The sequence below is a fragment of the Sander vitreus genome, chromosome 6 (assembly GCF_031162955.1).
Source record: "Sander vitreus isolate 19-12246 chromosome 6, sanVit1, whole genome shotgun sequence".
NCBI classification, from domain to species: Eukaryota; Metazoa; Chordata; class Actinopteri; order Perciformes; family Percidae; genus Sander; species Sander vitreus.
Window position 1 is genome coordinate 10,816,962 of NC_135860.1, and position 15,754 is coordinate 10,832,715.

General features: G+C 41.1%; 1 protein-coding gene across 1 annotated transcript; it reads left to right on the forward strand.

Annotated features, from left to right (window-relative positions):
• Window positions 1–7,598: 7,598 nt before the first annotated feature.
• On the forward strand, window positions 7,599–15,302 carry rps19 (ribosomal protein S19). The gene is made up of 6 exons (XM_078252470.1): window positions 7,599–7,636; window positions 9,555–9,625; window positions 9,822–9,922; window positions 12,407–12,590; window positions 13,285–13,339; window positions 15,249–15,302. Exons 2-6 carry the CDS (start codon window positions 9,555–9,557, stop codon window positions 15,279–15,281), a joined length of 444 nt encoding a protein of 147 aa, XP_078108596.1. The 5' UTR covers window positions 7,599–7,636; the 3' UTR covers window positions 15,282–15,302.
• Window positions 15,303–15,754: the final 452 nt, after the last annotated feature.

Consider the following 15,754-nt stretch of genomic DNA (forward strand, 5'->3'; position numbering starts at 1 on the left):
ATACCGTTACTTCTGCTTCTCCTCACAGTAAAAAAAAAAAAAAAAAACTCGACAGAAAAGTAAACTTTCTAGTTCAAGCACTGTTTCGTATGTTTTCTATAAAGAAATATTTCAATCACAATCAAATTCAAAGCACTTATTGCTGGGTATAGGAGCTAATGCTGTTACTGCTTGCTCTGGTGCATCCTGGGAAACCGGCCATTATCTAACCATAACAATGATACAACTCAGCTGCTAAACGTAATGATAATCAGACTACCACTGTGATTTTAGAGGGTGATTATCGAATCAATGGACATAAGAAAAAAATGAGACTGGGCCAGATAACAGTTGGTTGTATTCCTCCCCCGGTTTATGACATGCAGTGAATGTAGCATTATCTGGCCAGTAATGACAGCAAGGAGTCTATGAATAACTCACATGCTTACTCCCTGATGCGAGTTTCACCGATTAATGTCCTGGAAAGGGTTCACATCAGATAATTCCCTGTTTATGACCCATTTATGACTGTCATATTTCATTTCTACGAGTTGCTGTAGATATCACAGTCCTTCCAAACACAAACTCTTTATATTTCTGGTGGCTACATGGTGGATTAGACACAGTTTTATCCATCTGTAAAACCAACCCTGGAGACTCTGGATGGTGAATTGGCTTATCTTCACTGGACATAGTGACCCGAGCAAGTCATGGAGGTGTTTACAGAGTGGAAGCATAGCATGAGGCATTGATTGAAGTGCCTGAGTGCGTCGAAACCAAGCGTAATCAAGAAGCAGAGAGCTTTCAGGCAGACAGAACAATTGAATGGGCAAAAAAAAAAATATTTCCCTCCCATTTACCAGATTTCAATGTCAATAATATGTTCCTCTCAGGGATTTTCTTTGCAGTGATGGAAGACATACTATGTGTTTTTTATTTAGTACATAAAGAGGAGATGGAAAACAGGGAAAGACATAACGAGCATGAAGATAAATGAAAAAGAGACACAAGATCTGTGGAACGAGCTGGAAAATAATCCATCCAAACCCAGAGAGGCCAAGAGAGAAAAGAGAAGAAGGAAGGGAGAGAAAGAGCTGCTCTACAACCATGACAAACAGGAAAAAGAAAAGTGAGAGAGTGTTGAATGTCATGTCAGTGTTCCATACTCAAGAGACAGATTTCTCAGTGTTTACACCAATGCAGTTCAAAATGAATAATTCAATTAGAATGAGCAAGGCCCTTTTTATTACATGATAGCATCACATTGTATTTACAAGTTTAATCAAAACATCCATGAATGTTTTGTCATAACTAGAGATGTTCCGATACCAGTATCGGTATCGGCTCCGATACTGCCTAAAACGCTGGTATCGGTATCGGGAAGTACTGGAGTTTATGCACCGATCCGATACCACGTAATAAAGCCCTAAAGAAAAAATACGTTAAAGTAGTTTATTTATGTTCTTTTTCCATTATAACTGACTGTCAAACTGGATAATAAAAGAACGTTCTGTGGCATTCACAAAGAGTTTAACCTAAGCCAGACTGACAACAAAGATAGAAATAATATCACATCCATACAAGGATAGTATACAGTTCTTAAAACATAATAAAATATATGACACACTAGTATCGGATCAGTACTCGGTATCGGCCGATACGCAAGTTCAGGTATCGGAATCGGTATCGGGAAGCAAAAAATGGTATCGGGCCATCTCTAGTCATAACCAGGTGAATGATGCTTTCCCTACGATGCTGCATCCTCTGTGGACCATATGTTATTTCTGAATGTTTGATCACGCTGTCACTCATATTATCTACATTACTGGTGGTTGGCTTAGCAGAGACTTAGAATGGGCTTGGAACAAGACCCATAGGAAGAGCAGTCAAAGAAAACAGACATCTGTGATCAGGATAGTTGTCATCATCTGGAGACTTAATTTTCTCACTGACATTTGGTGTGGGACCTGATAATTAACTGGCCTTTTGATTTGCAAGTTATTCATAGCGTCTGTGCATAAGGTTGCTGATTAGTTAACAGGCCAACAACAAACAGGAATATGCTGTATTTATTCTTCTTTAGCACACAAGCTGTTTATTGCAAACGCTAGCTTTTTTATCAGACACACAAAACATGGAAGGAACATTGTTTTAATTTAACTGCTTGAAGATGATGAGAAATGTTTATGTAGAAAACAACAGCCTATAGATCTTCAATTTTCTCAGGAATTCAGACCTCTGGGCACACTTTGGCTTTAAGAGAGTGTTTGGCTGAAGACCATGGAGCTGCCTGCACTGCCTCACACAGGGCCAAACGGACAGATTTTCCTCTGGATGGGGCTACTGGAGGTGGAAGGTGGGCAACAGAAAGAGGAAAGCATGCCCGTTCTTCCACCACCTGCTTCTGAGGAGGAGTGAAGAGGATCTGGGGCACAAGGCTGTACAGCTGGAAGAGTAACATGGCAACTGCATGAATCCAGGCAGGAAGATTGGTACTGGGGGTGAAGAGCAAGAGGGCATGAATAATGTGGAGCGGCAGGCACAGCAGAACTAAAAGGGAGAGGGACAGAGCCAGGGAACGGACCCTGCGGGAGTCATGTTTAGTGGGGTCTGCATGACTGAAAGGAGTCTTCCTGGGCCTGATGCATAGCAGGTCAAGGTAAATGACCAGCAGGCAAAGCAAGGGGAGCATGAACACTGTCATCCCATGGACATAGACCAGGAACTGGGGACTGAAAATTATGTCGGGGGCGCACACTCCCCAGTGGCTGCTGTGAATCTCAGCGTAGGTGAAGTTGTGCATGTCTTCCACATAAAACTTTGACAGGAAGCCTCCGTATGGAAGGTACTGTCCGATGACCTTGCGGTCATGGTGGTACTTAGGCAGCGGGGAAGGGGTAAGATGGGGTAAAGAGGTGGTCCAGTTGCCATCCAGCCCGAGGCCAGCTGTGGCCGAACCAGTCCTGCTTCTTCTCCAGGTGTCGAGGATGTCCGAGCCGATGAACTGGGCGAAGGAGGACAGAACCGAGCCCACCCAGCACAGCAGAACCACACAGAGAGCTCGTTGACGGGTTATCACTGAGGAGTATCTGGCATTCACAAACATGTGGAGGTGGACATGTTTCAATAACGTTTATAAAACTGCACTCAAATGCCCTTAAACTGAAGAAAGAAATGAACATGATCAGTTCCTACAGCCCTACACTGCCTCAACATTCATCTCTCAATAACACCAAAATACAAAATGACTCTCCTTAGCAAAAGGGCATTTCATTTTAAAATAATTTTCTGACTATTGGAAGAGATCTCCTCCTGAATTATGTGTAGAAAAATCCCATATTACTTACACCAACTGGTTAAAAGGTGAGAAGCAATTGGAGACCATCAAAAAAAGACATAATACTGTCTCTTCCACTGAAAGACCTCAGAGCCTTGGAGCCTATTGATCACTTGATCACCCCTGTCTCTCAAATGGCGGTATAAGCAATGTGTAATAAAGAGCAGCTGAATGAGTACTGATAAAACAGCCTATTTTGATGTAACAGTATGCCATACAATGTCATATCTTGACATGTTTGCTGCTCTTTCTTTTACTCTTATATTAATTTGCTTCCTTTCCTGCTGAAAGCACGCTTGAAAGTGTTGTTGTTGTTACATTTCACCCTCACGCACCCACATACAAGAAAGTATTAAATAATGTAGTATGTGATGCTTTATTATTATGTTTCTGAGAAAAATATCTTATGCATTGCATGCAATGTATCCTATTAGTATTTATGTTAAATTAGATCTAAACTAGCTGCTAGCTAACTCTAGTGCGTCTACTTTTAAATGTGCGCAGTCCCTACAAAAATAAACTGCTTAAACTGACTCCTCAACTCACCTGTCTGCCAAGTGATGCTGCAGGTGGGTGTCCAGTGTAAGCATCATTAACAGGAACATGGTAAACTGCCTGGCCAGCAGGGGGCAACACACCAAGATTATGCATGTGTACAGACACTGTGGGGTTCGCAGGTTGAGTAACACTCTCACAGGGACCCCGACTGCACCCCCTACAGCACCCGCCCAGCCCAGGCACAGCCGAAGACAGCATGAGACACTCCCGGGTTGGGGCCTGGCCCCCTGGGTTCCCTCCTGGGCATCAGCCACTGTACTGCTGCCACTGACCGCCATGCACAACCTCACACTCACCACAATTAAAGATACAGATAGGATGCACTGGCACAGGACGTACAGCCACAAAAACTCCATGTCTGGGGGAGATAAAAAAAAAAAAAGACAGAGAGATAAAGGCAAAGGGTACAGTTTAAAAAGTAAGGGACCGTTCGGTATTTATGGAATGGCCCACCGGAGGAAAATAGGGGAGGGTCATGTCTTTTTATTCTTTGCTGAGGGGAGGGTCATCCAACATTTTTCAGTCCAGGGGGGGGGGGGTCACCCAACTTTTGTATTCATGAAACAGCAACATTTCAAAGTGGCTTGTTTGGTGCCACATTTGATGTCAGCTTACTAATTAATTCCGGGTTTTGTGTAGATTTGGACTTTTATACGTTTATTCCACTTTGTTTAAACGGCGAAGTGGAGGAAGCCTAGTGAAGAGTCCATAGCAACCAGTTTGTGTTGAATGTTACCCAGAGTGCCTTGCTGAATGGTCTCACTATTTTATTGTTTTATTTCATGTGAATACTAGTTTACTAGAGGAGTAACTTAGTATTTGAAGTAATGCAGTAATGCAGGAAGTGTGCATTTAGTTTCCATGCTTATTGTGTTTCCGCAACAATGTTTGTGAGTCATAACAGAGGAGTGTGATGCGTCAGATCAGAATGCAGAGGTTTTGTCACATATGTCATGGCTGTTTAAAAACAATGTGAATCTGTATATTTGCCAAGTGCAAACCAGTACAGAAGTTATCAATAAATTGCTAGGGGAGGGTCATGCCTTTTTTCCAAGTTGTTTTGGAGGGTCATAGAAATTATTTTACTGCCGAGGGGAGGGTCATGTCTTTTTTGGCTAAAGGTCCCAAAACTCCTCCGGTGGCCCCTTACATAAATAACGAGCACTCCCTAATTACTGATAATTATGTGAAAGAGCAAAAATGAAAGAAAAATGTATAGATGCTTATGCAAATACAGCCTCATTCACTCCCACTCTAGTTGCCACTGCCCTACATCCAACATGTCTTTCACCAAAGACCCTGCAGTGTTAACTTGCATTTCTATTCTTGCAAAGAATAGAAAGAATACAAATGAGAACTGAGTGACAAAGGGTGGAGGAAATGTTGAGGTTAAGCACAGGGGTGTAGGTCACAGATGTGGAAGGATAGAGAATGTGATGTGAATGTGATGAAGATGTGAAAGTTTACACTATTAGCAGAGAGACGGGCAGGTGGAGAGTAGATATTTTGATAGGTATAGGAGCGCTGTAAACATGCCTAGAGAGTGAAAAGGTCAGGCCAGACCATACTTGGCAGAACTTCTCCACAGAGGATGTGAGCACCATGCAAACATAGAGCAATGAGCACCAAGCTGGGTGGTAACATACTGTTAACAATCTCTTTTCTTTCCTGTTTTGCTGTTCTTTGTTTTGCCTCTCATCTCCCATGGTCCACCATTCGCACACTCACACCCCCTGAAACACAAACAAGCCTAGACATTTATGCATAAATACATAAACACTTACACTCAATCACACAAGTGCACACATTCCCGAGTGAGTATATTTCAAGCAAATACATTAGAAAATGATTGGCAGCTAATTTTAGTGCATTTTCAAACAATGGTCTCACATGAAGAGGAGTGGATGAATATGGAAAAAGCTGACTTGCCAGAGCAATATAACACCTGTCTAATTAGTTTGACCTTTTCAGAACATTCTTCGTTAGTCGTCACTTTTTTATAATAATCGTAACTGGCTGAAATCACCTCTTTTTACCATTTCATAATCCCTTTACACAGTTGTCTCCTGTCTCACGTCTTGAAGGGCCTTGACAAAATTGATTTACTGAAGAAATTCATGGAGTTTAATCCACCTTGTGTGAGTTTCCAATTCAAATTGGTGGCTGGTCACTCCCAGTGTAATTAATTTGCCTTAATTAATGAATAACGCTCTTTAAAACAACATTCAAGCTGTAGGGCCAAAGCTTTCAGCATGGTCAGAGTTATTTTAGAGAGTTGAAAAGTCAGGATGTTGATATAATATCAAAGCAGTAAATTTAAAAAAGGGTACAGTTACCTGTTGTGAAGCCCTCTGATGACACAGATAGTTTATACAAAGCTCTATAATCTATCCTCTATAGGACTTGGCTGCCTTTTTATTTCCCTCCAGGATCTCTAGCTCTCACTCTCTCACTTTAAGCTGTCTGCCCCCACTGACAAGGTATACACCTGATTCATAAACCTCTGCTTATCCACCTGCCTTTTATCTCTCTCTTTCTCTCTCTGTCTCTGCAAACATATCAACTGTGTCAATGTTGGAGCATGTTGCCCTTTACATCTGAGATGTGCAAAGGGCAACACCACCTCCACCAGCTAGGGAAATGTGTAAATAAAGCACACACACATATGAGCATGTACACACATACACAGAAATAAGGTTTATTCATCGCTCTTATCAAAAACTTGTTACTCAGATTTTCCTTGATTTCTCCAATGTTCTCTTAATTGGAGAGAGAAAAAAGAAAAGTAAGAGGTAGCTCTTTACTCCAAAGACAATGTGCTTTTTGATGGAGTTGGGATAAGTTAATACGACGGAGCATTAGGGCCACATCAAAGGAAAAAAAATAAGGAGGAAGATATTTTTTTTTATTTATTTAGCATTTCGAGAATAAAGTCAACATGACGAGAATAAAGTTGAACTATACCATTTCGAGAATAATGTCGAAATGTCGAGATTAAAGTTGAAATGACGAGAATAAATTCAACTCCTTTATCACTTAATCACATTAGAGCGACTGTCCGCCATGCCAGCTGCCATGTAGGCAGCATCATAGATATGGGTTACATCCTTAGAGTGCTGAGCGCCACTCCTTCAGGATCAAACAAGTTGATCAATTGTCTTATTGTGTTTTGTGATTCAACATATCCTCTCTGTATTGCACGTAGGTGTAACCATCGATACCCTTGCATTTGTCCATTACAAGCTATTTCAGTTTGCAGGAATACGGCCACCTCTTCCAAGTTTGTGTGGTTTCTCCTCCTGAAGAGACGCAATTTTCGGCACAATCTCTTCAAAGTCCTAATACTTACCACCATACTGTGTTTATGCGCTAAAAGAGAAAGAGTTCATGCACTTTGTAGAATACTATAGGTACAGTTAGTAGTTTGGTTTATTCTCAAAAGTCCGACTTGATTCTTGAAATATCAACTTTTTTCTCGACATGTCGACTTTATTCTCGAAAAAATATTTAAACTTTATTCTCGTCATGTTGACTTTATTCTCGACATTTCGACTTTATTCTCAAAATGCAAAATAAATAAAACATTTTCCTCCTTAATTTTTTTCCCTTGATGTGGCCCTAATGCTCCGTCGTATAGATGTGATGAGCTGCATCGATGGAAAAAACAACGCTCCGGTCTCGCGTAATGGAACGAGATTTGCCCGTTTTAACATCAGTTGGAAACCCCGTTCCACCCTCTTCCCTTCGCTGTCCACAAGCAAGGTAAAGCGCTAGATTTGTTCCTCGGTTATGTGAAACTAATTTGCTTCAAAATTATAGCATTTACCGACGAAAGGTGGTGAGGTGGGATGTAACGTACAGAGTAATATATTGGTTGAGCTTTACGTGAGGATATTAGACTTGTTTGTTTGTTACTTATAAGGATTTTTCTTGAATGTTGCGCTCATAGAATAGGACCGGTTTGTGATGGCTGCCCCCATGCTACCTCGTTGAGGCCCGCTAGCTAGTGGCTAACGTTAGCTGTCCCGATCTAGCTAGCTAGCTAGCTTTGCATTTCTTGCTAAAACGTAAAGTAAATATGCATATTGCCAACATGGATAGCACTTGAAGGGTATAGAGATCTCAGTGAATTGTCTTTGTGAATGACTAGGGTTTCCGACTAAATGGTGCTTGTCCTGAGACGGGTCAGCTAACGTTAGTCAGTCAGCGCTTAACGTTAACGTTACATCCCTGCTGTAAGGGGAAGCCAATGCTGGTTGAATGCGTGTGACCAAGATCCCTCACACATGTGAGACAGACGTAAATTGTTGGCTTGGTGCTTGGGTTGTTAATTTGGCATTTCGATTTTATTAATTAGCTACATCAGTACGTTAAGAGAGCGGGTCAGTCATGTCCACACATCATAGTCGGATTTGATAACCCCGAAGAAACGATGTCGTTAAGCATGTCCCATGTTCTATTAACGTTAGATTATAGATAGAGCTAATAATAAAGCTTTACTTCTGTAGCACTTTTTCTTAACAAGATTACAAAGTGCTTTACATAAAAAAATAAAAAAACAGGGATCATAAAACATTAACACTTGAGGATAAAAGAAAGTTAAACATGTATAAAAGGACCAAGGAGGAATGATAAAACCAACAACATTAAATACTCATAAACCATTTCCTTTTTAAAAAAAAAAAAACGTTGTAAAGGTTAAAAGATGCTAATGTGGGTGTCTGATTTAGTAGGCAGTGTTCCACAGTCAGGGGGCTCTAACAGCAAAGTCCCTGGTCATCTTTGGTCACAATATGGGATCTTCTAACAACCAGCAGAAATGCATCCACTGATCTAATGGAGTGCACAAGCACATGGGGGGTCAATAAATTCTTCATATCATTTGGAGAAAGGTTATTTAATGCTTTAAAGTTATTAAAATGTTAAAATCAATATGGCACATGATGGGCAGCCAGTCTAATTTGGCTAGCGCAGGAGAAACAGTTTTCCTTCAGATCGTTTATAGATCTCAATGTTTCCGACCGCACTTGAAGGCAGCTTTATTTCACAGGAGAAAGAAAAGAGGTGCTAGACATAGCGAGTGCTTATGTTAAAGGAAACATTCAGCTATTACACAAACTCCGGGCAATTCAGTGCTTGTATTTTTGTTTTTTACCTCGTTTTTAAACTTTCTCTGTGCAGCGAAGTCAGTGATGTTTGCTGTATGGGATTCTCACACCGCCTCAAACCATAGCTCCACACACAAGTCTGATTTCCGGTTACATGACACCGCAGCGCGATGTGGAGTTGCGTGCGTCGGTCTCAACTTTTCGCCACAAGTACACGCACTACCCCCATTCAAAATGAATGAAAAGACCTGCGTTTTTGTAGGGTGGCCGACGCAGGCTGTCTGAACGCGGCTTTAGTCAGTGAAGGAGCTCTGGCTTCATCATCATAATTGCATTACCATAGCCAAGAAGAGAGAAATTAAGCTGAAAGAAGCATGCCTGAAAAACAGTCTTTAGTATCAAAAGAGTGATCTGCATCGAATATTACATTAAAGATCACGTTGGGCATAAAGATCACATTTCTAACAGAGAGTGAACATCCTTAAAGATTTGTAAAGATTGTAAGTCGCAGTCTATTCCTGCGTGTCAGTAGTTGATTAATGTAACGTTAATGTCTTCTTTCTCTTATTTAGATGCCAGGTGTCACAGTGAAAGACGTCAACCAGCAGGAGTTTGTCCGTGCCCTGTCGGCTTTCCTGAAAAAGTTAGTATTCTGTTTTCCACACACATCCTATTTTTGGCATTTCTAAACGATAATGCGCCCACAAGTGATCATATCGTAATTGTAGTTTTCATCGAACTTATTTATTTACCTTAATTTACCATAATGTTTGTTGTATGGAGTGCTAACAAAGTTAATCACAAAAACTTAATGCTACACACTTCTCGTCTGTCCCCAGGTCAGGAAAGCTGAAGGTGCCTGACTGGGTGGACCTCGTCAAGCTGGGTAAGCACAAGGAGCTGGCCCCCAGTGATGAGAACTGGTTCTACATCAGAGCCGGTAAGTCCAAATATTTATGTTGCTTCCCACTGGCCATGGTGTCTCTTTGACACTAGAAGACAAAGATTTTTGTAAATGTTCCAAGATAGTTGCAAAAGTATTTATACAACATAGCAATGTAATTCAACCACACGCTGGTGTTAGGAAGCTGATGCTTCCCCCCCAATGACTCTTACTGCATTTAATGTCACTAAGGGGGTTTATATGTAGAAGTTTATAGATTTCACATGGTAATTTGTGGCTGTCATGAATGCAGCATGGGCATACTTTCATAAATGTCAGCACAAACCCTGCTGTGATTTCATACCCATTTGAATGTGCCTTTTATGGTGGCTTACAACACCAAAACAAATTCCTTGTATGTGTTAAAAACCGTACATGGCAATAAAACCCTTTCTGGTTATAGAATGTTTTTGTGATCTCAAGAATGATTGACAGTCTATGTAAAGAACAGTGTTTCTGCAATTTTCATGAAATGTCAAGTTGTAATAATGCTACATGGCAGAGCTGTCCGCTCCAGTGAACTCAAGCTAAGTCGTCCGCTCTCTCACCCCTTTGAGGGTGAGCGGCTGGAACAGTGTCAGGACGTCATCACGTGCAAAGTCATGACAACTAAAACAACGGCACGAGTACATCATTTTGTCCTCATGCAGAGTGACAAAGGGGGACAAAAGCCTTGACTTAGTTACCATGAAAACCGCGCTCATGCTGGTCCCGTGAAATATGACCACTAGTAGCTTGGAAAATAGTGTTATGGGCACTGAATTTGATAAATGAACTGTTTATCAGAACCCACATGAGACAAGAAGCTAGTGCCCCCTTGCGGTTCGTCTGCCTCGCTCCACGGTGCAGGGCTTCACTTAATCTTTAAAGAGGACATATTAGGCTTTTTCGTATTTTCTGTCACCTCTACAATGTTATGTCGGATTTTCATGTTAAATGTGGGCAAATAATGAGGTAAACGTATTTTAGAGAAACCCCTGTGAGCTAAAACGTTCATATTTCAAGCTGTTCTGAACGCTCTGGTTTCAACAGTTTTTTTTCTGCTCTCGGCTAAGTGTTACGTAACTCTTAGTCAGCCTTCTATGATTGGTCATCTGCTCCAGGTAGGCAGGACTGGAGTGTGAATTCGACCCGAAATAAGAAGAGAATTTAACAAATTGGCAGCCAAGATGACAACTTATCTCTGCCGTTAGCATGTAGCTACATGCTAACGGCAGTAAAATGTCATCTTGGCTGCCAGTGTTAAATTCTCCCCAATTCCTGGTCACATTACTCCTAAACATTCCCGGTCATATAGTATTTGGTCAAAAAGCCTTTATCTGCGTTGACTGTAGAAAGTGCTGCTATATTCTATTAGTGCCCACTGCTAACTACAGTAGCTACATGCTAACGGCAGAGATAAGTTGTCATCTTGGCTGCCAATTTGTTAAATTCTCTTCTTATTTCGGGTCGAATTCCTGCTGAAACACGTCCGATTGGGTCGTGTTTAGTTCAAAAGCCTTCATCTGCTAATTTGGCGGTAGAAAGTGCTGCTTCGTTCCATTACAGTCGAACGTTAGCCTAGTGCTAACTATTAAGTAGCTGCACGCTAACATGAGATAGCTGTAATCCTGGCTGCCAATGCTGGTCATTTCTCCCCAATTTTGGGGTCAAATTACTGCTGGGACATGTCCGGTTGTGTAGTTTTTGGTTTAGAAGCTGTTAAAAACCCCCCCCCCAAAAAAAACCTAATGTTCCCACAGTTTTGTTGCTAAACTGTATTTAAAATGAGCAGTGACGTTAAATCACCTGTTTCACGTAACTTTATCCTAAGGTGCCGACTATGTGCTTGATTTTTCCTAAGCGGTGGTTAGCTAGAAAATAAGCCCACTGACTAATGGCCAGTGGTCATAGTGAGTGAAAATGTGATCAGAGATGCACATTGCAGAATGTGTTATCTGGAATTGTTGGCTACATTAGCTATGTGTGATATCTGTAAAGCTGGACGGACTCACCGTAGTAAAAACTGATTTTATTCTGATCCAAAGACTGAAATAGAAAACTGAGGAAAAGTACACAATATCCTGGACTGTAATTGTAAGACACATGATGCTTTTGAGAAACGATTGCAAACAAAGCAAACTGTTGCTAAAAAGGAACTACACGCTGTATTCACTTAGGTCAAAGTCCTGACCTAACCTCCCTGGCTTCCATTTTTCACGTTATAGACAATGTCTTCTGTTACCATAGCTTAAAGGTGTAACTGAAGGTAAGGTTAAACTCACTGCTGATGTACAAGTTCTTAACTGTTTATATCTGACCTCCGTGCTTTGCTCATGAAATATGTAACTGCGCTACTTATTCATTTTCATTTATTGATTTCTGAGGCCAGACGCCCACTTATCCAAACATCTATTTGACCATGTTGAGAGGGTACCCTCAGAGCAACATATTGTTACTGGCGCCACACCATAAACGCCCTCATCTCTTCTACCCCTACAGCATCCACAGTCCGCCACCTGTATCTCCGTGGAGGTGCTGGTGTTGGCTCCATGACCAAGATCTATGGAAGTCGCCAGAGGAATGGTGTGTGCCCTGCCCATTACAGTGTAGGATCCAAGAATGTGGCTCGTAAGGTGCTGCAGGCCCTCGAGCTGCTCAAGATGATTGAGAAGGATCCCAATGGGTGAGTGCCTCTATTGATTGCCTGTTAGAGTGGAAATTAAGTGTTCACAAACACACAGTTGTTTAAAAAAGAAAACGCTTTGAAGAGGTACTTTTTGAAATTTAAATCTGAGAGTTGTTTTGGAAATGCATGTATAATCTTTGTACATGCAGTCAAAGCTGACGACATGCATGGGTTGGCATGCACATGATGTGGTGCGTTTGGGCTAATTTGGGCATGGGGTAGTTGACACCCTGCTCTACACATGGCGTGGCCACTCATTCTTGGCAATAGTGTAATTTTCATCTTTGCAGAACCATGATGTCAAAGAGACCCATTTGTGTGTTGGATAACTTTGAAATCTGAATGCATAAGCTTGAATTTTGCCCTGCGAGTCCGCAGTTGAGATGTAATCTCACTGTAGCGAGAGGACTAATTGATTGGCTTGGTTTTTTATTCAAGTGGGCAGGGAAATGAAATTCCATTTTTGAATTGCCTGTTTCAGGGTCGAGTGGTGATTTTTGCCAACGAGTATGGATGGAGTATTGACATGTGGCTTTCCCTGACTATAATAATGTGGTCAATGTGGCGTAAAGAAGTAGTTATTGAAGACTTAAGCATTTTGTCTATGGATTTTTAAATTGTGTAGGTTGATGTATTCTGTTATGTTCCCGTCATTCTCCTGTTTTCATTTGTGCTGTTCTCATTCTCTCAGTGGTCGCAGACTTACCGCCCAGGGGACCAGAGACCTGGATAGAATTGCTGGCCAGGTGAGAAACTAACTTCACTAATTATGTCGGCATACACACACTCAAATAACTTGTGTATTTGAATACTTGGATTGTCAGAAAGTCTGAGTAAAACCATACGTAGAGGTGAAACTTTCCAAATTATGCGAGTTGTTTTTAATACTTAAGCATCTCCTGGATGCATCATTACTTTGAGTGCCATGTACTGTATAAATGGATCAGCTGATAGTTTACTGATCAAAGTGCATGTCAAATATTTATTAAGGCTATTGTAGTAGTGTACCCAAAAATGTATCGTGTTGCTTTTTTATGTGCAATTACTCATACGTTTGTCTTTTAACATGGTGCACTCATCGCATGTGGTACACAAAGGGCCAAGCCTGATAAAATGAAATGATTATGGTTGATAGAAAACAATAGGAGGGGTGCAGAAATGGGTTGTAACAGACATTTTTTTGAGACGTTTATTACAATTTCATTGAGAACGCGCTATGCCTTATACAGTACAATAGCCTTATACATTAATAGATTAAACTAGGTCTGTGAAGCGAGTTATGTGTAGTCTGATTGTTGGCTTAGTTAATATTTTATCATGACAGTTGTAAGAGCATTTCCTTAATGCAGCGGAGGTCTGTAGCAGTAAAGATCATTTCCTTCTGGCAGTCATAAACAATCCTGGTGGCGGAGAATTGTCCCACCAGACCTTTCTCACCGGTCTCTCTAATTGTTTCCTACCGTCTAAATAATGAAAAACACAAACGGTTTAAATGGTAACCATTGTGCCAAGGAGTTTTTTAGTATGTGTGCTGCATCCTGGTCTAGCCTACTGCTAGTTTAAATGCTCCAATATCGGGCTCCTGAGCCGTTGAATGAACATCATTGCAACCTCATACTGGCCAAGCAATGGCTTTTTTTTTTTTTTTTAAATATATGACTGGCTGTGTATGACACATTCTGTCATTTAATGATTTAGTGATGTTCAGACACACGGGGGGTGTCACAGAAATACCATTGCTTTGATGAGACACCCTGTCTGCTGCTAGAATACATGGCCCCAGTGTCACTTCAGTATGCAAGGCTTTAGGAAGCACTTGTCCTTGGGCGAATTTTCCTGCCAGCCAAGTGAGTTATGCGTCTTGTGTGGCACACTACTGGCACTGTTTGTTTGCCTACTAAAAAACAAATCACAGTTGGGCCGTGTCAAAAATCAGGAGAGAGGCAGCAGTGTTGCGATAATCCAAGGGTAAACGGGGTAAACATGTGGAGGGAATTTCATGCTTGGCAAGTCTGCCGTATGGCACCAGTTTTCTCCTTGTTTACCCATGCTAATGAGCAGTATACAGATGAGCAGACCTGGGCCTAACTCCGCCTACCTGCTGCACAAAACTGGCACAAAGCATGTTTGTGTGCCTCTGCTACCTCCTCACAAATCCCCTTTGTGTTGTAGTTTCTGATTCTAAGAGTGATGCTTTTTCTCTTGCAAGCAAGTCTTCTGCCATGTATTGTCAGAAGACTATTCATGGTGTTCTTGGCAGCAACTGAAACAGTTTGTCCTCCAAACTGTGTTCACTTAAGTGCCCAAGAAATTGCATTTCGATAGTATTTTACTTCCTTAAGTTGCACATTTCCTGTTCAAACACAATATTGCAATGGGTTTTAATGTGGTTAGAAATTTACAAGTAAATGGTAAACCAGTAGAATATTGGGCAGATGGGAATTTACATTTGATCGCTATTACACAAATTATAGTTAAAATAGTTGATCATTTGCACCATCAATGGCAGCATGAAACTTGTTTTTTTTGCCACAGCAAGTAATTGGATTTCGATTGAAAGACAATACAAGTTTTCAAAGGCACTGCAACACCTAGTCTGCTCTTAATTTATGAATATGCCTCATGTTGTTTTTTTGTTTTTTTTCTCCTCCACAGGTCGCAGCTGCAAACAAGAAAACTGTTCAATAAATCTTTTTTGGAGAAAGTCAAGCGCTGTGTGGTCTTTGTCTTTTAATTTGTGAACAATGAAGATGAACCCGAGAGCATTATTGGTCTGATCAGTATTTTTGAAGTACTCCGCTCACATTGTCCGACTAAGAAATTGCTTGAATGGGTCTTTGGGCTATTATTTTAATGCTGTTTAGTCAAATTTATTGGCAAGCGAGGACATTTCTAAGGACGAGATAGTTGCCCTGATGAGCTATTTGGTTACTTATAAACACTTGGAATTGAGCTGGCTAGAGGAAAGCAAGCTGCTGCATGAAATCATCCTAGCTGATTTAAACGCCTCTTAGTTTAAAGGGCAGCAAATGACTTGGTGTTTTCAGATCCTCTATTGGGTGCAGTTTTGAAAAGGCTTCCTGGGATCTCCCATCAGCGAGACAATACAGTCTCATCAGTGGCTAAACGCTCTTTTCACAATGCACTTAGCTACCATATAT

Excerpts from the sequence above, each read along its gene's own strand:
- rps19 (XM_078252470.1), top strand. The coding sequence starts at position 9,555 with ATGCCAGGTGTCACAGTGAAAGACGTCAACCAGCAGGAGTTTGTCCGT. Across the intron at positions 12,591-13,284 it reads ATTGAGAAGGATCCCAATGG|TGGTCGCAGACTTACCGCCC; the intron begins GTGAGTGCCTCT and ends TCATTCTCTCAG. Across the intron at positions 13,340-15,248 it reads TGGATAGAATTGCTGGCCAG|GTCGCAGCTGCAAACAAGAA; the intron begins GTGAGAAACTAA and ends TCTCCTCCACAG.